The sequence below is a fragment of the Carettochelys insculpta genome, chromosome 23 (assembly GCF_033958435.1).
Source record: "Carettochelys insculpta isolate YL-2023 chromosome 23, ASM3395843v1, whole genome shotgun sequence".
NCBI classification, from domain to species: domain Eukaryota; kingdom Metazoa; phylum Chordata; order Testudines; family Carettochelyidae; genus Carettochelys; species Carettochelys insculpta.
Window position 1 is genome coordinate 7630811 of NC_134159.1, and position 25816 is coordinate 7656626.

A 25816-nucleotide genomic window follows, 5' to 3' on the forward strand; every position below is an offset into this window, starting at 1 on the left:
GGCTATACAGGCTGTCTTCTCTGAACAGGCATAAGAAGCCTTACTATTATCTCCCAGCAGCGTGGAGATGGCCACTGCATGTAAACTCACAGGACTCCACCCCGTATCAGAAAGAAGAGGATAGGAGGCAAGGCAAAAATGGGTCTCATATATGCCAGTATTTTGGAACCAAGGGGAAACTTAGAGGAGAAGTTAGGGCTGTGCCCCATCATATGCAGAGTGAGGGAACTGATGTTCTTTCTTTTAGTTCTGTCAGCTTATGTGTAAGCTATTGTGTATGTGTGTGTACAGATACAAAAGGGAAGCAGTTCAGTCTAGGGATTAAATAGGGTCTGGGTACCATAACATCTGGCTTCTGTTTCTGGCTCCAGAAGGTTGTGTTCTGTCATGGTTAGAGCAGGGGCCTAGGCAACAAGATCACTGGGTTTGGTTCCCCATCTTGTCATTAAAACTCACAAAAATCAACCTCTGTGTGCCTATAAAATGGGGACGATAATTTTCCCTCTTTACATAAGCAATCTCTGCTTTGAGGCCCAGTCATATTCAGGATTATATAAATGAACAGTAACTGCAGGCTGAACCTCTCTAGTCCGGCACCTTTGGGACTTGACTGGTGCCGAATGAGAGAATTTGCCAGACCACAGGAGATAATATTGTCTGCCAGCATTACCAACACTTCTGCTGCTGACTGGGCTCTTAGAAGACATTTAGGGGTAAATTACAGCTAAACAACAACACAGCACATGGAAATCCAAGACTGGTCGCTGGAAACAAACTTCAGTGGCTAGTATGTTGGACACTAGAGAGCTAGTGTCTAAGGAGACTGGCTGCACTCTTAGGCTACGTCTACACGTGCAGCCAACATCGAAATAGCTTATTTCGATGTTACGACATCGAAATAGTCTATTTCGATGAATAACGTCTACATGTCCTCCGGGGCCGGCAACGTCGATGTTCAACTTCGACGTTGCTCAGCCCAACATCGAAATAGGCGCAGCGAGGGAACGTCTACACGCCACAGTAGCACACATCGAAATAGGGATGCCAGGCACAGCTGCAGACAGAGTCACAGGGCGGACTCAACAGCAAGCCGCTCCCTTAAAGGGCCCCTCCCAGACACAGTTGCACTAAACAACACAAGATACACAGAGCTGACAACTGGTTGCAGACCCTGTGCCTGCAGCATGGATCCCCAGCTGCCGCAGAAGCAGCCAGAAGCCCTGGGCTAAGGGCTGCTGCCCACGGTGACCATAGAGCCCCGCAGGGGCTGGAGAGAGAGCATCTCTCAACCCCCCAGCTGATGGCCGCCATGGAGGACCCAGCAATTTCGACGTTGTGGGACGCGGATCGTCTACACGGTCCCTACTTCGACATTGAACGTCGAAGTAGGGCGCTATTCCTATCTCCTCATGAGGTTAGCGACTTCGACGTCTCGCCGCCTAACGTCGAAGTTAACTTCGAAATAGCGCCCGATGCGTGTAGACGCGACGGGCGCTATTTCGAAGTTGGTGCCACTACTTCGAAGTAGCGTGCACGTGTAGACGCAGCTCTAGACTGAAAAAGCAACCCAGAGAGCAAGTATGCCATCAGGCAGTATATCCCAGGGCTCCATTACAGGATGAAGAAAGTGGTTTACCTAGCCGGCTGCACTCTTCCCGTTTGGTGAAGTACTTAAAACCATTGGCTGCTCTCCGCTCTGCCTTCTCATGTTTCTTCACATGCCAGGGCAATTTGGTGGTGATGTTGGTCACAAAGTAGCAGCCAGGCCGAAGACAGTGGTAATGTCCCCTCATCCTGAACTCACAGTGCTGGAGAGGAACCAATGAGACAAGATGTTTTACTTATCCAGCAACCGTGCTCTCAAATTGCCTGACGAAGGTCACAGAGCAGTTGATGTCACAGGTGAGCAAGCTCTCCAGTTCACTGTCCATTCTTCAAGGGGCACAGGGCATTTGCTCTTAACTTGGCCAACCTAATTTCAAATCATAAGACTTCCAGCATAGTTTTTGGGAAACTATTCCTCTGCCTAACAGGCAGCTTTCAGTGCTACTCAATTGCCATTTCCCTTTGTTTCATGTCATCTCCTACCCAGACAATTTCCTTGCCTCACTTGGCGTTTACACTAGAAATGCACCCAGTCAACTTTTCCACACCCCTGCTCTGAACAAACGCAAACTGCCTCTTGGTTGGTCTGGAGCCAATTCCCCAAGTTCCAAGTCTGACTCACTCTAGTTTATATCCTTCAAATAGCTCTAACACCAGAGACCAGATTCATTCAGCGGTTCCCATTAAGGGTGAAATGGCGTGTTTGTTTTCCTGTTTTTGCCAGGTAAAAACCCCTTTTCTCCTGCATCCTTTCCCTCTCCTCCACAGCCTCGGCCTGGTCCACCTTTATGGGCACGCTGCTGGGATTATTCTTACCTGGTTTGGACAGAGACACTGCAGCGAGTAATAAGCAAACTGGTCTCGCACATTCACCAGGTTGTTGTTGGGGTTGATGTGGTCCAGGCAGTGGGACTCTGCTTTGCCAGAGGTTTTGCACACATACTTGCAGTTCCCAAAGAGACAATGGAAGTGGAACTTGTTGGCATATTTGCAGTCAGTCGCCAGACAAGGGTCACTGGAACACAACCAAAAGCCAAATATCATCCTCATGTCTTCCCTCACACTTTGGCTTCTCTCCCAACATTCACTAACTGAGGGGTGGCTCAAGCACAGCCTCTGGGCCACATTCACAGAGCTCCTGTGGCCAGTCTCGTTAATGTGGAGCTGCAGCTTGCGGACACTATTGGCTCCAGGAAGGCAGTGCACGCTCTTGACAGAATAATGTGAAGATGGAGCATTGCATGCTGGGACCTGGAGCCTCAATGGCTTCCTTCAGAGCAGGATGGGGCCTGTTGACCTCCCCTCATTCTGCACCTTCCTGCTAATGGATGAAAAGAGCTGCCATGGGCTCTGTTTTTTGCACAAATTAGGTGAAACACTTGGGCTGTATGTTGCAAACTGCCTCAGCTAAGCAAAATTAGTGCAACGTTTATTTATTTGATGACCTAAAAGGCCTCAGGGCCTCTCCCAGGGTAGGCAGGTTCCATGGTTTTATGGCTACAGTTCATGAAGTCTGAGGGCTTGTTGCCACTGCCCCACTGTCTGGACTAGCAGATGTACATTGCCGTGCACTCTAGCTCTGTTGTTACTTCCACAGTTGGAAGAGGCAGGAGCAAAATAAAAGGGACTTGTTTAAAGAGGGTGATGCCACTGCAAATTAGGCACCTTTTAGGTTGCACCTGCAGTGTCCACAGCGGGGAGATGCAGTGCAGCACGTTCATTTGTGTGGGAATTCATATCCCCCTAGTCTAAACTGTGAGGCTAGACAGATGAAACCTCAGGGAGTTTCTAAGACTTAGTATTTAAGATGGCCAAATACTTGTCTTGTGCATTCAAGTCACAGTCCCCAGTGAAAACTGTCCTGCTACAGGAACTTCCTGTAACAAACTTGTTAGAAAGCAGGCATAAGTGAGTCAATTTATGACCCAGCCTAAGCACGTGATGAAGGGCTGGCGTTCCAATTCCAAATGTGACCCAGACTCTTTCATTGGCCCTGGGCAAGTCAGTTAACTTCCCTCCCTCTTTTTCACCCATTTGTAAAATGGAGATAATGCTTCCCTACATCCCAGGAGGCTTATGAACTTTCATGAATGTTTGCAAAAGGGTTTGGAGCTGAAAACTCCACCACGGTGCAAAGTGGTGGTGTTATTTTACAGCTGCACTTAGGCAAATACTTACCCCATGTTACTTCATACATAATAGCAAATACCAATGCAAATGGGAGCAAAGCACTGCAGGAGACTGACTACTCATGCACAGCAGCCCAGCTCGGATGCCAAGCAGGAAGACAGGAAGTGATGAATATCTGCTCCCCTCCCCTCATTCCTGGTTTGATCAGAGAGTCTCAGCACCTTCTTTTTTCCAGTTTATCATTTTGATTGAGAAAAGGAAGTTTGTGCTGCATAGTCCAAGACACAGATTTGATGTTCTAATGAAGAGGCAGCAGCTGTTGCTGCAGGCAGAGCTGAGAGCAACCCAGTATGGTTCCTTCCCAGAAGTCTACACAAACCCATTCCTGGGTAACTTTGCAGACACCAGCCCTTGGCTTCGAGTGAAACACAGCTGGAGAGGGCATGTTTCACCTAATTTTGGGTCAGAAATTACTCACTCAGTTTCTCCTAGTTTTCACCATCTATTGGGCCAGTTTTGCCCAGCCTCATCCCCAAGCCTGGTCTGACATGGCCTGAACCCTGGACTCATTTCACCAAACCCTCCCTGCGTCTAGCTTCACAACAGGACCTGCAGCCATGTGACCAGGGTTCTTTCTGAAGGATATGCAGTGCACTGGCCCATGCCACTTGGCCTCAGTGACCATGCAAAGCTTTCAGATCTCTGGAGGTACAGCGAAATGGAGACAACCCACCAACAGGTTTACCACCCCCCGCTTCCCCCGGCCAACCTAATCTAAAAGGATTCCCAGCTGTGTTTAAACATCTGCTTGGTTTTCTAAGCACTCAAAGATGGCTCACTCCAGGCACCTCAATCCGGGCAGCTCTGAGAGCTGTGGTGTCACAGTCCTGGTGCAGTGTAGGGCTGATTGCCCCAGGTCCAGACCCTTCTGCCTATGGCCCTGCCCTTCCTGGAATCACAGAGCCACCCCACCACACAAACCGTGCCCAGGGCCTCATCAAGTTCGCCTGCTCACCCAGCCACAAGGCAAAAACCTCAGGTGAACACAGACTGGCTGACCAAGTCCTGAACAGAGGTGAAATGGGGTGGGAGAAGCCACTTGGGCTGAAGAGGGCATATGGAGGCTCCTGGGGCAGGCAAGACAGTCATCCCCCTGGTTGCCCAAGGAACTCACTTCTCCTGGAACTGGAGGAATCCGGGTTTGACCTGAGGTTTGGCGTTCTCCAAGGAAGTTGTGGCCAAAGGTGACGTTGCCAGGTTAGGCACCAGTGCTGGGATCTGAGGCATCTGGGGTATGGTGGAAGCCAGCTGCTTCCAAGCTAGCAGCGTGGGGGCAGAGGGCACTGTTGCTGGACTTGGAGTGGGCACATCAAGGGTTGGTGCGCTTGCCATAGTGATGGAAGTAGTGGATGGTGATGAGGGGGCCAGGGAAGTGTTGGTCTCAGCAGCACTTGGGAAGGGAGACTCGGAGCTCCCTTTCACAGCTCCACTCTCTGTTCGGAAGTGAAAACTGCAATGAGAAGAGCCAACAGTTTACATTAGAGAGCGAGCCAACAATTCATGTGGTGCCCTTGACTAAATTAATGGGGCAGTTACAGAGAAGCTGACTAAGTGGTGAAAAAGGGTCATGGGAACATGGGGAGCTCAGAGTACCTGATTCATGTAAACCAGGACCCAAATTTTGAGAATTGCAAGATAGCTGCTGAGCAGCCCCCAGCTCCCACTGACTTTAGGTGTCACCAGGATCTGGTCACAAACAGGGAGAGGAATTAGTTGAAGTGGCATAGGGGTCGTAGTTAGGAGCAAAGAGCTAAACTAAGGTCTAAAACCTTCCAGCTAGTGAGAACCATGAGTCTATGTAGGAGCAGGAACTCCATTGCTGCCTGGGGCACTGGTATACAGGCTAAAGAAAAGACTGGCAAATGCAACAGGGAGCAACCCTGCCCTGGCTAAAGCCAATGGCTTCTCAGGGTTTTCCAACTGTTTGCTCTCAGGTTCCTTCCACTGAAAGCTATCTAGCCTTCCACAGTCACACAACCAAGCCCTGACATGCTGGCTCCGTCCTTACTTGGGCAAATCTCCCATTGACTTCAGTAAGAACTGTGCTTCAGTAGGGACTGCAGGATGTGGGCCTTGGAAATTGGGGTAGAAAATCTCTCTTAGACTTTCTAATCTCTCTGCCTCTGGATAGTGCAGACAGAACACGGGTTGAATCCTTCCTTTGCTATAGGAACAACAGGGCCAAATGCCAAAGTCCTTTATGCAAGAGTCACAATGGAGTCAGCTGGAGTTCTCGGTGAGGTATAGATTTCAGGATCTGGCCTATATGCAAGTACTTTTTGGTTGCCAGAGTCTTGCCTATCTGCAGCTCTCCAAAGCCCTCTGAGGGTGACAGGAAAGGCACAGACTGCATTGCCCATGCTGAGGGGGATGTAAGGGCTTGGCTGAATTGAATCCTCAGCTCCACGTTCCCTGCCTACATGCAGTGGAGACCTTTAAAGCAAACAGAGCCATGGAAATAAGGACATAGGCAGCAGCTTCTCTCCTGTGCTGGGTAATTAGGGCAGGTGATTGTTAAATGGGATCTGCAGAGACAAATGTGAGAGAAATACAATGGGGACCATTAAAAATATAACATTTGCCACTCTGCAAATACTGCGGCACTACCCATGCTACTCTCAGGAGGGTGTCCGGGGCAGCGAAGGGTGGTTTTTAACAGGGCTCCCATCTATCCTTTCCATGTGGATAGTTCTCATTGGTACCATGCTGGGACACAATGTTCCTGGGGCACAGTCTGTTGGGCAGCTTAGCAGAAAACAGGGCAGGCCAGTTCTCAGCCCTGCTGACACTGCAACCAACTGAGTGACACACTTGCCAAAGGCTGAGGACGAAGCCTGTGCACACCTATTGTGAGCCACTCAACATTTAAGAGCACGCCCAGCTATTCTGTAGGCAATTCAGCTAGATATGCTTAAAACAGGATTGTGGATGCTCCAACCACTGCCCTCTCAGACAACATGCAAACCCACAGCCTCACTCATAAAGGCAGTTACAGAATGAACCCCACCAACCCAGCCTTCTTACACTGTGTAACCTTTGGGTATCCCTGGAGTGCGTCTCTTGATGCTTGATTCTCTACTTACTTGGCATGTTTGATAGCCCCATCCAGGGTGCTAAAGAGGGCCCCACACTCCTCCACCACACAGTGGAAATGCACTTTATGGAGGTAGTCGCAGTGGGCGTCACAGAAATCCTTGGTACCAAACCTGGCCAAAGGAGACAAGCACATCACTTACAAAGAGCTCCACGATGGCCGTGTGATTTGAAGGGCATTGTGAGGAAATGAGCCATGGCACATCAGTGGTATTTATTATTGGTATGCATCTCAATCTTTTTTTAAAAAAAAACTTCCTGTGCCCAAGGAGGTGGAGAGGCTCTAGTTCTGATGTCACTCGTGTCTCTGTGTGTGTGTGTGTGTGTGTGGTACTTCTGGCACTGTTATTCAATTGTAACAACATGGCACGTGCCTCAACATACAAATCTGGGAGCCTGTTGAAGTTAATGGTAAAACTAATGTTCACTTCAATTGGAGTAGAATGGGAATTTTCCCAAAGCGAAAGAGGAAGAGTAGTAAATATCCGATGCATCTGTGCACAAAAGCAAAAGAAGATGCCAATAGAGTCAGACCTAGTGGGCACCATTGAAACCTAACGTGATGATTCTCACCACTAGAATGGCACTAGGAGTGTCAAAAAAGGAAGAAATATTGGGATGGAGCCAGAGGCCAGGGTTAGAACACCAGGAATGTAAACCAAAGCCTAATAAGCCAGGAAGACAGACAGAATGAGTAACTCCTTGGCCAGTTCCAATGGACTTGAAAATTAGGTGGGTCTAAAGCCACCCCTCTGACTCGGAATGCATGGGAGGGCATGGCAAGGGGTTGAATCTAGGCAAGGGCCAAATCTCCTAGCTTGTCCACATCTACTCGAAACCAGTGTAGCACATTCAAGGGGGATTGTAACTACTCAGGCAGCTACCATATAACAAACACAGCCCAACAGACACCATCAGAATGTCCCTAAACTACTTAGGAAACAACTTTCTGATGCAGAAAGTGGGGGCTCCAAGGAGAAAAGAAGTCATGCAGGAGCTGTTGCCATCAGGATGGAATTAATCCAGAAGGCAAGAATAAAAGGGAAGCCCAGCACTAGTGCCTATGAGCTGCCTGGATTCACTATAGTAAGGAAGGCAGCATAAGGTTAAGAGATTTCAAGGAAGCAAATTCCAATATTCCAGGGACTTAAAAAATGTACTGGGTAAGATACAATGGCAGGCACTATGTAAACCTGCCTGGGTGTGGCAGGACAGGGGGAAGCTATATGATTAAGGTGTGACAGTTTAGAGTTCCTCTGAAGAGCAGGAAAACAAAAACAAGCAGCAGCCCGTGTGGTCCCAGGTAAGGCCTTAAAAATCTGAGGTTAAACAAAAGAAAGGCTGGACTGGGAAAGGAAAATGGCAGGGGATCCAGAATACATGGGGTCAGTCAAGGCTTTCAGGGAGGCGATAAGAGTGAGGCCCTGATAAGAGGAGCAAAACCAGCATGAGTTAATGTAAACTAAAGGGATTATTTTATCAAAGAGAAGAGGTAACGTACTCAGGGAGAAAACTGGACCATTAAAATGAGGATGATGGGTAATGTCTCAAAAATGGATGAGCTACTCAACTCCCTTTTAAAATCTTCTTCTATCATGAAAAATAAAACCAAGGCAGATAGTTAGGATGAAGATCTTACAGAAAAGTGGATACAGGAAGGCATACAAAATGTAAATATGCACAACTCAGCCACTCTGGATGATTCTCATTTGAGAGTACACTGGGAATTAACTTTACTGAACTTTGGAGGTGCCAGAAGACTAACAAAAATAAATATGGTGCATATGCTTTAAGGCGGGAAAAGAAAACAGAGTGATCCTGACAATTATCGGATCTCTGGTCTTAGCATTTCTTCCCAGTAAAGTCATGGAACAAATATTAAGAGTGGGGAGAAAAATCATTAAACATCAAGAGGATAAAGGAACCATGAGCAATACACAGCATGGAGATTATAGAATAAATCTTGCCAAAAAATTTAATTGCTTTTTTGATAGAATTATAAAATTAGCGGACGAATGGCTGCAATATATTTGGACTTTAGTAAAGCATTTTGATACAGAGTCTCACATATGCTTAAAATTAATTCAAACTGGCTTGGAGGATGTGAACACTGCCACATGGACTGGAAACTGTCTGAAGGACCATAAACAAAGGGTAATTGCAAATGGCAATGTATCGAGCAGGGATGAGGTATCGCGTGAGTGCTGCAAGGATGAGTTGAGTTAGGTCTGAGCTTATTTAACATCTTCATTAGTAATGTAGGAAAAGGCGTAAACAGCATATTAACAAATTCACCAATGATACTAAACAGAGGAGCTGGAAACACCAGTGCCTGGAAAGAGGAATAACGCAAAGGGACCTAGAGAGATGGGGCGGAGGGGGGTGGGCAATCACAAACTGAGGTTCATGTTTGGAAAAATGCAGCAAATACATTTGCGGGGTGGGGTTTGGGGGGTAAATTCAGTAGGAAAGGAACCTAGAAAGCAGTGTTTCTAGGAGAAACCCAGAGAAAGAGCAGACAAAAATGCATGCAATGTGAGAGGGATACAAAAAAGGCAGTACAGTTTTGAGCTGCATACGTGGAGAAAAGACCTTATGGTCTCTTTCATATGATGGCACCTGGGGGAGTGGGTCCAGTTCTGGGCACCTGAGAGTTCAAAGAGAACCCCCCCACCCCACCAACCCCAAGAAGTGAACTGGGGGCTAGAGGGACTGATGTACAAAGTGAGATTAAACTAAAAAAATCTCTATATCTTGGAAAAATAATAATATGCTAGTAGTCTGCGAATATTTGAAGGGGTAAATTCCAGGCAAGAAGAGGAACAAATTATTGTGGTTCAAGAAGTATAAATAGGAGAATTGCAGAAAAATTAAGAAAGGGCTAATTCAAGCAGCATAGCAAGAAAAAAGCGGTAAAATAATCCTCCAAGACATGTGGCGGTAACTACACTGCCTGGCGTAGTTAAAAACTGCACTAGATAAAACACTAGCAAACAGACTGCAGGGATTGATCTTCCACTGGCAGAGGCAGATGAACTTCAGAGATCTTTCCCATCTTCAGTGTTTGGAGTTCTATAAAATGTTCAGAGATACTTTAGTCATGTGTTTCTCAGACCACAAATCCATACATGTCTTTTTGGGTGTATCCATGTGTGCTCAAATCATATGTCTGTCCGGGCATGTGTGTGCATGTGTTTCTATGTGGGTGAGTTCTATGCTTGTTCCATTTTCCCTGCAAGCCTCCTTGTCTGCAAGGAACACTGTCCCTCAGAGCAAGAGCCAGTTATCTGCACAGTGCCTCCAAGGCTTCCTGCTTTGTATCACTAGCCCACTCACAAATGCACACAAGAGGTGCTAAATCCACAGCAAGTACTCTCAAGGCCACTGGGATCTTCATATATTAAATGTGCATGGTCTAACATGCTGAATGCACAGCTGCAGGATCTCCTTAGCATTCACTGCCTAGTAAATAGAGGAGGTTTCAGAGTGCATGTGCTTGCCATAGCATTCAAGCCACAGGAGAATTTGTGCTGTTAGATACTTCCCACAGGACACTTCTGGCTCATTCTTGCAAGGTGCTGAGCACCTCCTGCAAGATATTAGGTACCTAAGGCTATGTTTACACTACAGCATAATGTTGATTTTAAGGCACTTAGCTTGCTTTTACAATGTGACTTTAAGGAGCCCAAAAGTTGCAATTCTTGCATTGATCACCTACTGCGACGTAACGCCAAATTCTAATTTACAAGCTCGGATTAATGCTATGAGGAAACAGCGCTACTTCAAATCAATTTTATTGGCCTCCAGAGGTGTCCCACAGGTATCCCACGATGCCCCACAGGAGTGCGTTCTGTCTGCTTTTACTGACTCTGCTCCCCAGGTGTGCAGGAAGTAGAAAACATTTCTTTACGATCAGCATGGTGATTGCATCTAGCCATGTTAGAGAACCCCAGCATGGAGCCATCAGGAGAGCCAGAGTCTCAGTTTGGCTAGCAGTTGAGCCCCTACTCCACCACACCACGTGGTGGCTGGGTTGTGGGGGTCGTGCTTGTAGGAAAGGCCGAGAAACTCCTTTTCGCATTTTTATGCGGTAGTCTCCCTCCCCCACAGGCGCCATGTACACTGTTTGGTGTTCTTTCACTGTGGGGAAAACTAGTTGAGTAATCTTGGTTCAGTCATGGTTTCTTTCTCTTGGATTTACTACTTTTCCATCCTGCCCTCCGAAAAATGGCCGTTGGCTTTCACCAGGATGGGAATGAGGGCAATGAAGTCTGGGAAGATGACAGTGGGTGCTCTCTGGCCACATTTAATTAAAACGTCCATAATGCAGATGACAAACAATTTCTCTTATCGGGGAATCAGACTTCTGAAAAATGGCTGTTTGTTTTCAAAGGGAGGAGAATGAGGGCAATGCAGTGTGGGAAGATGATATCACACAATGGGGCATTTTTTCCCCCATTGAGCACCAGTGAAAAAACCCAGAATGCAATGGGGCTGAGGGACTGTAGGATAGGTTCCCACAATGCACAACTGCAACAGTCTAACTTTGGTGATTTAGTGGGGATGCACTAAATCGACTTTGTGGGGAGATGTGAATACTCAACTTTGACTTTATAAAACCCAGTGTTGCAAAGTCAACGTTAATAAATTTCACTTTATTGTGTACTGTAGATGTAGCCTAATTCTCAGTCAAAGGGAATTGAGAGGGCTCAGTGCATTGTAAGGGTACTCAGCATCTCACTGGATCAGGCCCTCAAATTCAAATATCACTGATTGCATTGAATCCAGGTGGGATTGTAAGCAGTCTGAAAACTTCCCATGCAAGTTGGCCTTTTTGTGCAGGAAATAAGTCTCCCTCGCCTCTGCCCAGTTCTTTGCTCCCCTCACCTGCGCAGGTACATCTTACAGGGTTCAGAGAGCTTCTCCTGAACAAGCGCCTTCACTGCTTTGCCCAGGTATTGCATTGGCTCACCAGCCCCTGCCTGGTTGCCATCTCCTTCTGTTTTCATGCTCGGCAGGCTGCCAAGGCTGGCATTGGACTGGTTCATCTGTGGCAAGAACACATTGCATCAGACACAGGTCAGTGGCCAATCAGGCTCCATTCAAAAGCATAATACAAAACTCTGTTTTCAGGATTAGAAGGAAAGATCAGGCAAGAGGTTTGCCCAGGCTGAACATTGCTCCAGGATAAACCAATAACTCATCATGACCCTTCTCCAGCAGCATTCCCTTGAGGATCTCAAAGTGCTTAGGACTCATCAAATTCTCTCAACCCCTGCATCAGGTGTGGAAGTGTTATCCCCATTTTGCAAATGAGAAAATTGAGGCATGGTGCAAAATGAAGCCCTGCGAAGCAGGTGGATGGACCCACAACTAAAGGAAAAATCTTGACTTTGTGTTTCCAGTATGGGGTTAGAACGTGGACTATTTGAGCTCCATAGGCCGTGTCTACACTAGCCCCAAACTTTGAAATGGCCACGCAAATGGCCATTTCGAAGTTTACTAATGAAGCGCTGAAAAGCGTATTCAGCGCTTCATTAGCATGCGGGCGGCCAGGGCACTTCGAAATTGACGCGCCTCGCCGCCGCGCAGCTCGTCCCGAAGGGGCTCCTTTTCAGCTCATGGGAATAAGGGGACTTCGAAGTAAGCGGGGTCCTTTCGAAAAGGAGCCCCGTCAGGACGAGCCGCGCGGTGGCGAGGTGCGTCAATTTCGAAGTGCCACGGCCACCCGCATGCTAATGAAGCGCTGAATATGCATTTCAGCGCTTCATTAGTAAACTTCGAAATGGCCATTTGCGTGGCCATTTTGAAGTTTGGGGCTAGTGTTGATGTAGCCATAGTGGCAGAGTCAGTAGCAGAAATACAAATTTGGGTTTCTAACCATCCTGCTCAAACAACAGGATGGCACTCTCTCCTATAAAATGATTGTAAGATATATTTATTTAAAATATATATAAAAGCCCAGCTCCACTGAAGTCTAGGAGAAAGCTCCTAATGATCTTAGTGGAGTTATGATTTTAGCCTCTGTGTTTCATGTGCAGGCAGGGATAGATGGGTCTGTATGTGTGTGGGTTCATTGACACACACTTTGAGTCCATTACAGAGGACTGGTGGGATCAGGCCTAAGCTGTGTCCAAAAGTGAAACATCAGGCACAAGCTTTGCATTTAAAAATCCCCTCCCATCTGCTGATCTCAAAACCCTTTATAAACATGAATTAAGCCAGCCTGACAGCCACCCTGAATAAAATGCTTTACTGCCATACAGTAAGGGACCCCTGGCTATTCAGAAGCTCTGTAAACACCCCCATAAGGTGAAGCTAGTGCTGCTACAATATCTCTGAACTCTCACCCTATGTCTATCCTGCTGTTGGGATTGACCTGTCAACTTAGGCAGACAAACTTGCACAAGTGTGGATATTGCATCTTTGACAGCAGCTCAGGCTCTCAAACCACAACTGGATCTGAGCCAGAGTGGCCGGGATGAGTCTGGAGCTGCAGTGGCCACAGTGTTTTAGCACACCAACCCAAGCCCCACTAGCAAGAGTCTTGAAGCATGAGCTGCAGTGTAGACACATCCTTCCAGGCTGGGAGTTGGAAATTCAGCTTCTCTTATGTCTTTGGAACCTTTGACGTGCTCAGACCCTGGCAGGGCATTTTTAAGAGAGACATTCAGGCAAAGAAAAGAAGAATTCCTCAATAATGAGAGGGACTTTATAGAACAAGACAAAGGGGGGGGAGAAACACACACACGGTATCACACCAGGCCCAGTCCTGTAACCCTTACTCTTATAAGTAATCCAAGTGAAGTCAATGAGTTGGCTTCTTCTTTGCCTTGCACTTTATTACACCATTTAACCCTGTGCATATTGTTAAATAATACTGATCTGATTTACTAGTGTTTTAGGTTCACACTGCACTTATTTTGCACAGGAATTAGACACCCGATTTGGAAAAGCATGGAAGCACGTGTTTAACTTTAAACAGCCGTGTCTACACGTGCACGCTACTTCGAAGTAGCGGCACTAACTTCGAAATAGCGCCCGTCACGGCTACACGTGTTGGGCGCTATTTCGATGTTAACATCGACGTTAAGCGGTGAGACATCGAAGCCACTAACCCCATGAGGGGATGCGAATAGCACCCTACTTCGACGTTCAACGTCGAAGTAGGGACCATGTAGTCGTTGCATGTCCCGCAACATCGAAATTGCGGGGTCCGCCATGGCGGCCATCAGCTGAGGGGTTGAGAGACGCTCTCTCTCCAGCCCCTGCGGGGCTCTATGGTCACCGTGTGCAGCAGCCCTTAGCCCAGGGCTTCTGGCTGCTGCTGCGGCAGCTGGGGATCCATGCTGCATGCACAGGGTCTGCAACCAGTTGTCGGCTCTGTGGATCTTGTGTTGTTTAGTGCAACTGTGTCTGGGAGAGGCCCTTTAAGGGAGCGGCTTGCTGTTGAGTCCGCCCTGTGACCCCGTCTGCAGCTGTGCCTGGCACCCTTATTTCGATGTGTGCTACTTTGGCGTGTAGACGTTCCCTTGCAGCGCCTATTTCGATGTGGTGCTGCGCAACGTCGATGTTGAACGTCGACGTTGCCAGCCCTGGAGGACGTGTAGACGTTATTCATCGAAATAGACTATTTCGATGTTGCTACATCGAAATAAGCTATTTCGATGTACGCTTCACGTGTAGACGTAGCCAAGATGTGCTTAAATCCCATTGACTTCAAGTTAAGCCTTCCACTGCTGGAGCCTTAAAAATGACTCAAGATACCAGGCAACAGAGATTCTGGCTCAGCGGGGCTGTTCATAGAAGTAAGAGCTATAGATCCAGGACCACAGACTATGGGGAGGAAGGTATGAAAGAGAGAGAGAGGTGTGTATCTGTATGTACATGTGTGTGTGAAGAAATGAACATACAAACAACAAAGGGGCAATTTGTTTAAATGAGAAATTAAATGATACAAGAACAGTGAAAACCAAAATGTAGGATGGAGAAAAAAAGGGACATATGGGTGAAAACGAAAAATGGAGAGTAAAAGACCAATGGACAAAAAGAGGGAAGAGGAGAAGGAGGGCGAGCACTAGACAAAGTCACTTTTCCCTTTCTTGAAGGCTATATGGCCTTGCTGGATATAATGCCCGGAACCAAAAGGATGGCAGTAGTTATGCCTCGAAAGCCTATCACACAGTAGGATATTAAACTGTGGCTGAGAGGCTGCCCGGATTGCTAGTGCAGTTGTATACAGTAGCAAAATTAATCTTGCTATAGTAAAATTTATCATGTGGAAGGGAAAAATATATTTGGGATGATGTATAATTTAAGGAAGAAAAAATAGAAAGAAAAAGAAACCGTGCATTATTTAAAGTAAATATTTCAGAGTGTGGTAGAGCAGGCTCAGTTGGACACCATTACTCATGTGAGATAGGCAGAATTGATGATTTTTGCTCAAAAATTGTAATTTCTTCATCTCTTTCTGTTCTCTTTTACAAAAATAAACCACTCGCCTGCCATGAAAAAAAATGTTTGAAAATAAATAAATAGAATAGATAACTGAAAAGAGAGAGAGAGAGAGAGAGCGAGAAAAGTTGCCAGGTTCTAGAAATCGAATTTTTAAAAAATTCTTTCAAGCCCTCCTCTATCTAGAAGGGATAAAAAAAAGGTGTCAGAGGCTGCAATATATTTCTTCAGCCAGTTCATTAAATTAATTCGTAAGCAGGGGCTCTGAAATTATGCCCGATGACAAATGGTCTCAAAATTTAAATGGTACAAACTCATCTTATTAGAGGCAAAACATTAAAAAACAAACGCATCTCCCCCCCTCACCCCTCACCATTGCGGCTTTAATTTCTCTTGGTGGGGGGAATGAAAGGCGTTTGATGGATGGCTCTTACCTTATTCATAAGTGAGGATAAAAGAGATGAATTTGCTGAGACTGTGTGGCCATTTGATTCATTACTGGAACACACAAACCAATAGGGTTTAGTTAAGACATGCACAGCGACTGTGAGCACTGAGATTAATTCTTCTCTTTTCAAATTGTCTCCCCCCCAACACACACAGCACACTTTTTCCACCTGCTGCATCTGGAGGAAGAGATGATGCCTGTTCTCCCTTAGGCAGTTCAAGGGGATGCAGGGGAAGATGGGTCTCAAGCTTCCAGAGCTAAGATGGATCTTTTGTCCATTCAGTATTTTAGTTCACACCTTCAATGTCCAACCTAGCTCCCTCCTCTTCCACTGACACCTAGCTCATTTCCCACCCCTCTCCCTCTTAACACATATGCCACAGAATACTCAGGGCTCCTATAACAAAGCTGCATTGTGACAGTGTGAATTCAGGAATGGAGAGAGGCCACCTCTATAGTAGGGGTATTGCAAAGAAAAGCCCAGGGTACTTGGGTTCCATGTCTGGCACAGACACACAAAGGCAACCCAGGTATTTTACAAGCAGGACCTTGCTGACTACAATGACTGGGACAAAGTCTTTAGCTCAGGCCAGGCTGTATCTCAGTATGGAGAGGAAACCACAGGTGTTGTAGGTTGCCCTGGTTCAGCCAGTCTCCCCGAGGCCATTCATTCCACAGTGCAATCCTTCTTGGAAAATGGCCCCAAGCTTCTTCCTCTCAGCACTAGGCACTATTGGCTAGGTGCTTCACTAGTCCCAGATTGCACCAACGTGCTCACCAAAAATGGCAGGGCTGTACAGATGTGTTAAACATCTGCAAGGGTGAGAGAGAGAGCCAGCCATTCCATGTAGCTGATGTTTCTCCAGCTGTTTCTTTGCTTGGGCCATGATCCAATGCCCACTGAAGTAAATGGAAATAGCCTCATGGGAGTCAGTTGACACTGACCCCGACCCCTAACAAAGACACTTCATTAGTCTTCAAGCATGTACAGGATGGGGAGGTTGGTTTCAAAAACACTCTACTTCGGGGAGTAGAGCACCAGAGCCTGCTGGTGCTCTAACTTAGGGGAGGAGGTGTGGCAAGCTACAGGAACTCTCAATCCATAAACAGCCCCCAGAGAAGTCAGTGGGAGTTTATCAGCACAAAGAATGCCTTAGAGGACGACACTTTATAATACCACAGGAGGTTGAAGGAGCCTTCCCCAGCTCACTAAAGCTCTTCACCTTGCAACTTACAGGTTTTTCTGACTCAGCACAAGTTAGCAGCCACCGGTAAAACAAGTTACATGAAACCATTCTCCCTTGTGCTACTGGGTGTGAGACCAGCCTTTCAGACCCTCAGTGGCTGGAGACAAGTCTCCCAGCCTTTTCTTCTCACCCGTGTTCTTTCACGCTAAGGTCCAGGCTGTGTTCCTGTGAGGAATCCTGGCTTGCCGTGGATGAAGACACTGCACTCTCCAGGGTGTCCTGCTTTACTTGAACTGGATTGAACCGGCCAGGAGTCATCAGTTGTCCATTCCCTTCGGGAGACCGAGATGGAAGAGAAATATGAAAAATACACAAATTAGTGGCAGAAAGAAGCGATGGAGGCAAATAAATGAATTAAGCCACCACCACACAACGGGAGAGAAGAAAAAGCCCAAGAGGGGGGAAGGGAAGCACCCGGGTTGCTGGTCAGCGTTTATTGCTGGGATGACTTGATGGGTTCTGACGTCCACTCCAGCATGGAAATTCTTTGAGTGATAATTATTGCAAAATTATGTCAAAGTTGTCCAGGCTACGGGCCCTTTAAAGGAGAAGGGCGGAAGGAGCGTGGGGGAGACCTGATTCTCTGCACAAACTGTCATAACTAATTTGCGGGGCTGCCTCTTAAGCGTTTATTAAAGACTCTGTTAATGCTGAGGCAATGTGGCAGCTTTCGACTGCTAGTCAAGCCCCCTTCCCATTCCCCAATCTCACTGTTGCCTTAGCGACCGATCCGGCCTTCCACTGAGCATGCCCAGAAGGAACATCTGCTGTGTCAGGTCTATTGAAGCTGACAGCCAATCAGATTGGTTCAAACTGCATGACCTCTCTCCCATCAAGTTGTCCTGACAAAAGGGGTAAATATATATGTGTATATATATATAAAAATACAAAGTATATTGTTTTGTAAATGAAGGGAACAGGAAAAGAGGAGGATGAAAAAATGGTGGGAAAGACGAAAGTGAGAAAAAACTGAAGCAGAAAAAGAAGAAGAAAAGGAAAAAGGAAGCGGGGGGGGAAAAAGTTGCTGACAGGAACATGTTCGCTGAGCTTTTTTCTGCAATCCCCAAGTGACTAAAATATTAATTTACCCTCAGGCACTACAGCTGACGGTGAGCTGTTCCACAGACAGCAAGTGGCTTTTTATTAAAAATAAAGGAAAACAGTTCCCTCACTGACCTTTCTATGCTTTAGGAAAGGTTTTTTTGATTAATAAATAGGGGAAAATATTTCACTTTTCCCCCACTTTTAACAAGATCATTTCACGCTAATCTCTTCTTCATTGAGAGAGGACTTCATGAGAAGAGGGGGAGTGATAGGCAGAGGTGACACACCCAGACCCATCCAACTTGCCTCAGGCACCAGACAGTGGAAAGGTTTTCAATTCCCTGAGGGAACAGAGGAATTGTGGGAGTCGAGATTGAGGTCGCTGGGGACTTCAGGCCAGCTTCTACACTTGCTCACATCAGTGTAAATCCAAAGGCACTTGATTGTTTTCAGTTGGGTTACTCTGGATTTACAGCAGTGCCATGGAGAGAGCAGAGTGGCCCTCTTCGTTAGAAGAGGCCTGAGAGGTTCTGGCTGAAATGGATGGCTACAAATTACCTCTATACTTAGGTTCTAGAGTGCAGCAAAGAAAGACATCATTAGTCCCAGTGGAGGGATCTGTTCTGTCGTGGGTTCAGACTGGTCCTTGCAGACTCTCAAGGAGGATAGGATGGGAAGGAAGGGAAAAAATGCCTTTCAGACTTAGGAAGGGTAAGATGTTCCATGTGATAACCAACAGAGTGGTTCCCAATAGGATCAACCAACTGCTTCAATGGGAGAAGCTAGTCCCATCCTCCAAGCAAAGGAGAGAAAAAGGGAGTTGAGGGAGTAGTTGGAATGAGCCACAGTGAGAAGAGAACACTGGACGTCTCCTAGTTGCACACCTACTGGCACAGGGCCAGAGCTATTGCTTTTGTTTGTTCTGTGATTACTGCAGCGGAGGTGCAAGGTGAGAGGGAGAGAGTCATTTGGTGCAGCTCAGCTCATCAGAGAAAACCTGCAGCTCTCATGCTTGCCCGCATAACTGCTAGACACAGAACTGTCTCAGACTCCACTGCCCCTCTGCCTTTCACTGGCTTCAGTCCATCCCCCTTTTCCAGGACATCCCCTGACTTCCCTGGAGTGCAGTCTTCACTCTCATGTAGGACACTACCGCTCACAGCCCCCTTGACCCTGAACGAATCTTCTACAGCAACTGACCAAGCAATGAAAGGTCCTTGCTGCTGTATTTTTCCGTGGACCAGGTCCAGTTTTTCTCCTAATTCTCTTCATCCCTGCCAGTGTTCTCTTTAATGTTTTCCATTCATGTGTGGAATAAATCTGGCTATGTGCACAAAGGCATGTGCAGGTGTGCACCACCCATAGGTAAACATGTTGTCAACAGTGAGAGCTCTGCAAATCAGCTGCACGGCACCTGAATTTCTTCTGGATGGACACCCAAGCACATAGGTTACAGGGAACACTGAGCTCTGCCCTGTTTTCCTGAGGAGCAGAAGTTCAAGCTCACCAGATGATTCTGATGAACTGAAAAAGATTCTGATCAGGAATACAAGTCAGCAAGGACTCTGAGGCGTGGCTGGTGCTTGGGACACCAGTCAAATAGCAGAGACAGGGCTCAGTATTCACCCACCTCAGAGGTCCATCATGAGCATCTGTGGTGGAGAAGGAGGTAAGAGAGGAGAGTCAGTCTGAAGGGCAAGAGGGTGATGAGCAGTAGGACCTGCACTGAGGCAGATAGAGAAGGAGCTGCAAGTTGGTCTGTGAGATCTGGCTTGGTCCAACTTGCCCTGCACCCATGTGGGAAGGCAGAGAGGTCAATTCTGCTGTCAGGATGCAGTGCTCCGATGCTCAAGATGGACCAAGGAAAGCATAACTTGGGGATGCTCTACAACCTCAGGACCCTGGAGATATTTTTATCCATTTTCATTTTGAATAAAATGCCCCTCACTCTCCAGCCCACATTAAGAAGGAGGGGATGTACCACACAGGAGAATGCTCCTCCTCTAGGGCTGAGAGGAGTTTGGCTTGGTGTGGTCAGCAGGGTACTCTCTCCCGGCTGCGTGAAGACATATGGGTTCCATCCAAACCCAAACCTCCCACCCACAAAGTGGCACTGTTCTTTGTCACTCAACACTTTAGCTGGACAAGGCTGAACTGCTTCTCCCAGCAATGTTCTACAACCTGCCGATTGCTAGTGGATGACCCACTGAATGGACCCGTTCTCTCCAAATCAGACATCTCCAACTCTCCTACCTTTACTTAGCTCCAGGGCAATGGGAAGACTGGGGGACTCACCTGCTTCAAGTACCATGGATGGCTTGAGAGCTGCTGCTGCCAGCCTGGCCATCATGGGTGAGATCAACCCTTTGCTGGCAGAGATCCTCTCCATAATAGATGCTGCTGGACCTGTGGAAGAGGTGGCTGTCGGTTCACTGGACCCTGAGATGACTTGGGAGGGGGAAGTGGCAGCCGTAGAAGAGATAGGATTGGTGCTTGAGGAACCAGTAGTCATTAGATTGGCTGAGCTGGTGGGATGCTGTGTAGAGACCCGGCTGGGGATGATGGGGAAGTAGGAGCCCGCTGTTCCGGGAAGTGCTGAGTTGGAGAGCGCCAGGGCCAAAGGAATATTGCTGGGGAGGGCCTGGGAGAGCAGGCCAGAGATCTTGGTTGCGGGTGGCATGCTATTGGTGGGCTTGCTGGCCTGAGAGGAGGCTAGCTCAGCAGCGGAAGAAGGCGCAGCCGGGATGATCAGGGAGACGGAAGACTGCTGACTAGTAGGGGAGGCACTCAGGCTGGAGTTCTTGGAGCTCATGGCAGAGAAGTCAATGAGGTCATCGTTGCTGGACTCCTCCTGCTCATTATCCTTGGCTCCCAGGAGGGAGGTGGGGATGCCCAACCCCCCTGAGCTCCGGATGTGCCGGCGCTCATGCTTGCGCTTGTGGGAAGTCATCTGGCTGGTGGAGGTAAAGGTGAAGCCACAGCCTGCTCGGATACAGTGGAAGTGGTTGGTGGCTTTGCTGTAGACACAGCCCTCATACTTGCACTCCTCGTACTTGTAGAACTTCTTGAAGCCATCCTTGGCGTAGGCATCATCCTTGATGTGGTAGCTCTTGTGCTTCTCGATGTCACACTTGTTCTTGAAAGTGAATGTACACCCGGGTCGCCTACAAGGGCACAGAAGAGGGTGGGAGGCTGTATGAGTTGGGAGCACCAAGAGCTGCTGCATCACTTGGTGCCTTTCTGGGATGAGGTTTGGGACCTCATAAAGTACCAACCCTAGGTAGGAAGAGGTCTTTTGGCCCCTCTTAGAGTTGACTTGGGATGCCAGGAAGGATGTTTCCGGCCAAGGGAAGCAAGGATCCTACCAAGTACAAGAGCTAGGATAATGGCCCACTCTGAAGACTTGCCAACATAATAGAGGCAGGGATCCAGCCCTGCCCACCAGCCGTCCCAAATGGAACACAAGCCCAAGACAGATTTGAGGGTCATTCCTAGACTCACACATATGCCCTTGCTGAGTCTTGATTTTCTATCAGAGAAGATAGGTGTGCAATTGAGTCACTGGAAGGCCACTCACATAACTGAAGGCAGTGGTGAGCCTTAAGATAGGAGATCTGTATGGCTGGTCTCTAGAGAGAAGTCTGAAGTGTAAGTGCCATTAATACCATAACAACTGTACCCCTTAATGATGACCTTTCAAGCAAAGCTAGCATGTTCTCTGTCCTGAGAGATTTCTATCACGGATTTTCCAATCGGCATACTTGCCTTGATTTTCCTCCTATGAAAACACCCCCCAGATTATAACATCTGGAGATTGTGTCCTTTACTGAAGATGCCTGGTAGGTTCATGTCCAGAAAGGCTTTTCTGGTAGGTTGCCCCACTGGGTACAATCCCAAGGCTACAGCTTTTTAGAAGGAGGCTGGCAGATGTGTGTCAATAACACCTCATTTTTGCCCTCCCCCACCTTCGCACCTGCAGTGGAAGTGAGTCGTTTTCTGCCCGTAGAACTGACAGTCCACTGTGCCACAGTCTTCTGTGGCTCGGAAGCGCTGGAACCCATCGTTGATCAGCTGCGTGTTCTTCTTGTGGAAATTTTCATGGGTCATCACATCAGAGGTGCTGGTATAGACTTTGTTACAGCCCACCTGCGGGGGACCAAGGGAAAGAAATATCAAACCATCCCCGCAGCAGCCTATTGCTTCATTCAGTAATACATGCACAAGCAACAAAGCAATATTTTAATTGTATTTGTGCATTTCCCCTCAGTTGTGAGTCATCACTTTTGAGTGTCTGGGGATGAAACAATTAGAAGAGAGGGAGACAGAGGATTGGAGGAGATGTGTAGAGATTAAGGGTACTGCTCAGGGGCAGAGTAAGGAGGATCCCATTCCTGAGATGAGCTGGACAGACTGACAAACATAGTCATGACCCCTTGTCATCAGGGGAAGATTTGGAGAGATTTTGAGCTTCTACTCCAGCCTTTCACATACTTGTGGAACATTGGAGAAACTGGTAGTTGCTCACCAATTCGTTTTCTCTCTCCAGGAGATAGGCTGGTGTGGAAAAAACTGGATATAACTATAAGGCCTGTTCCATTCTAGCTAGCCACAGATCTGAGTGGAAATTCCAGTCAGCTGGTCACTGGGAATCAGCAGTGTTTGCTCCCCAGCATCGTTTACTCCATGATTTTAACCTCGGGCAGTGCATGGGAACAGTGTGATGAGAATGGAATGCTGAAAACCTGCCTGCCCTTGGGCAAAGCGGGCAACTTTGCCATATTGAGTAAAAAACCAGAGGAATCCGAAAACACCGTCACCCCCGCTGAGCTGCTGACATTGGGTTTTATATTTTTCCTTTCTTCTCTTGCACAGAGTGTGCCAATGCCTGCACCATCTCAGAAGTGAAGAGAACGAAAACACCACCTCTCAGTTCAGCCCAGGTTGACTCAAACTGGCAATAACAAATACCCAGGGTGGTGGGGAGATCTCCAGCTATTTCCAATATAAAAGAGACTCTCTCTCCACACTGACACCTTGAAAAAAAACAGACCCTGTGCAGCATTAAAAAAAAGAATTAAACAAAAACCTCCTTAGGAATAATTTGCAATATGCCTCTTGGTATTAAAGCCTAAAAAATGTCAGTTTATATAAACAACTAACTGAATTTTATCCACACCAATTATGGACATAAAGAAAAAAACCCACAAGGCGGAGGGTACAATCCTGCCATTTAAGCAATATTCATTTTAATTGCAAGTTTATGTTCTGACACCTTTCCTGTCACACACTGCTTACATGGTCATTGACTTTCTGGACGGGAGTGGTCAAAGGGCTAAATTACCCTTATATAGAAGCCTAGATGGGGGGTATGTATTGAACCTCAGAGCAGCTGCAGACTGAGAAATCTTGATTGCCCTTTAAAAATTAAATAATTGAAACCCTAGTCAGCTCAGCAAGAAACTGAGCAAGGAAAATACAGGAGAAATAGCATGAAAACACCCCTAACAGAGATCCAAAATGAAGGCCCAATTTCAGCAAAACACCAAGTGCATGCTTAAGTCCTTCCCTGTTCAGGACAGCATTTTAGTAGCTGCCCATAAAAGCTGACTTGACTTAAATAGGCGCTTAAGTCCATCCTTATTCAATAAAGCACTGGGCATGTGTTAAGACCCCACTGACTTTACTGAGACTTCAAACACACGCTTAAATGCTTTTCTGAACAGGGGTCTTATGACGGTAGAATAGCCCAGGAAATGGCATCTGGGATTTTAGAGCAGTAAGAACTTGTGAGGTTATGTGATTGTTCTCTGTGGGATTAAAAGTTCCGTTGCACAGAGGTGTAGCAATGTTTTAGGTGCTGATCCAATATGTACCACTCTGGCAGTTGTGCCTGCTTCCGAGCAGATCCCACTTTAAGAAATGGATAAAGTAAATAGGGTTCCAACTGCCACTAGGCTAGAAAGCAACAAAGAGTTCAAAGTTTTATATGGTAATTCCAATTCCTGTTACACCCTGGTCGAAACACTGTTTGCTCTGGAAATTTAAACCACGTTCCCTACCTGCCCTGCAGTGGTAATGCCCAATCACTCTCAGAATGTCCCCTCTAGAAATGATGGTGAGGAGGGCAGAGTTGAGGTTTGCTTCAAACCGAGTACCATTAATATTTGATTGACCTAGCAGCTGGCTACGAAGAAACTAAATCCAGTGCTAAAGGACAGATGTTGTGCAAAGGGAGGTCTTATATCAAGGGAAGCTGTGGCAGGTCAGACAATCTGTTTGGGCAAAGCCAGTGCACTCTTCGGAACCTTCACTGCTTATTCCTCTACCAGTCCCACAGAGAGGGAGCATTTGTGTAGATAAATCAGGTGCAAAACAGAGAAAAAGCCTTGAATTCTGCCCTGCTGATCCAAAACAAGAACACTGCTCTTTGTATTACTGATCAGGATCACGTTTGGCAGGAGAAGGTCTATGTTTGTTGTATGGGAAGTGCTTGTCCCCCAAAAAGGATAGGGCTACCAGAACTTCAGGTCCCTGTAAGCTTGCAATAGGAAGGGAATGGATCAGACCAGCAGGCTCTGGGTCCCTCATTCTCCCTGGAGCCCTGTCATCTTTTCTCCATCCACGTTGCTGCCTCCTCCCCAGCCCAGCTGTGTTACCTGCATGCAGTGGTAGTGTGTGCTTTTCCCATTCAGGTGACAGCCATGGTAGTACACGCTGCAGTCGTCCAAGGGGCTGAAGCGCATGAAGCCGTGCTGAAGGGAATTATCACGTTTCTTGTGCATGTTGTAATGCCGAATCACATCCTGTTTACTAGTGAATCTCTGGGGAGACAGAGAAAGTGAGACACTCTCGTGAAAGAGGTGGCTAAGGAAGTATTTCTGGGTAATTTCATTTATAAATCCCTCACACTGGCGACTCACTAGTCAATCATATGGTGCATTTGAGACCTCCTGAGGGTCAGGTTAGATTAAAGGAGAAGTGTATGCTTTTGTTAAAGGAACAATACATGCAAACAAAAGCAAGGTCTTACACACAAAAGCTCATGACCTAATAAATTCACTAGTCTCTGAAGTGCTACAGGACTGCTTGCTATTTGTGAAGCTACAGACTACCACGACTACCCCTCTGAGCCTCTTTCAGTAACTGTAGCCAGGAGTGAAAGATACAATAGCCCCATGTCTAAGATGTGCTCTGTGCAGTCTTGGACGTGATTCTTCTGACATGATTTTAGATGCTGTTCTCTGAAGTGCTGTGACAGCTGGATAGGAAATCAGTGAACTATACCTGCTGTAAATGAGTAATCCCAGCTTTCAAATCACTTGTGCTAGAGGCTTGCAAGACACTACCTACTAAATCCATGTCAAAAGGAAAAGGAGAAAAGATACTTTGCTCTCCTACCGTACCTTCCCTCTAAAGCTCTCCAGTTGCTCTACTAACATCACTGAATTATAGCCTCACAAACCCCGTCGGGAAACTGGAGGCACCGAGAGGAAAAGTGACTTGAGACACAGAAAGTCAGTGGCAGAGAACTGATCCTAACTCTCCCTGTTCCATGTCAGAATCCCCGGACCATCCCTTTCATCCTCTGCTTACTTGAACTAACGAACTGGTGCCCTATTATCAGGGCAGACAAAATGCCTTCAAGATGAAGCATTTCATTTTTATTTCCCACGTACTTGATATTCAACAGGGAAGGTGTGAGAGGAAATCTGACTGAAAAAAGATCAATAGCCAT

General features: G+C 47.0%; 1 protein-coding gene across 9 annotated transcripts in view; it reads right to left on the reverse strand.

Annotated features, from left to right (window-relative positions):
• CASZ1 (castor zinc finger 1) overlaps positions 1-25816 on the reverse strand; it is a 265607-nt gene that overhangs the window by 15182 nt on the left and 224609 nt on the right. For all 9 annotated transcript variants that reach the window (XM_075018169.1, XM_075018165.1, XM_075018167.1 and 6 more), the window contains 10 exons: positions 24738-24902; positions 22055-22227; positions 20377-21245; positions 17168-17309; positions 15777-15840; positions 11776-11936; positions 6879-7001; positions 4910-5245; positions 2422-2620; positions 1637-1808 (listed from right to left, as the gene is read on the reverse strand). In XM_075018169.1, the coding sequence (XP_074874270.1) occupies positions 1637-1808; positions 2422-2620; positions 4910-5245; positions 6879-7001; positions 11776-11936; positions 15777-15840; positions 17168-17309; positions 20377-21245; positions 22055-22227; positions 24738-24902 (2404 nt within the window). The remainder of the gene's footprint in view (positions 1-1636; positions 1809-2421; positions 2621-4909; positions 5246-6878; positions 7002-11775; positions 11937-15776; positions 15841-17167; positions 17310-20376; positions 21246-22054; positions 22228-24737; positions 24903-25816) is intronic.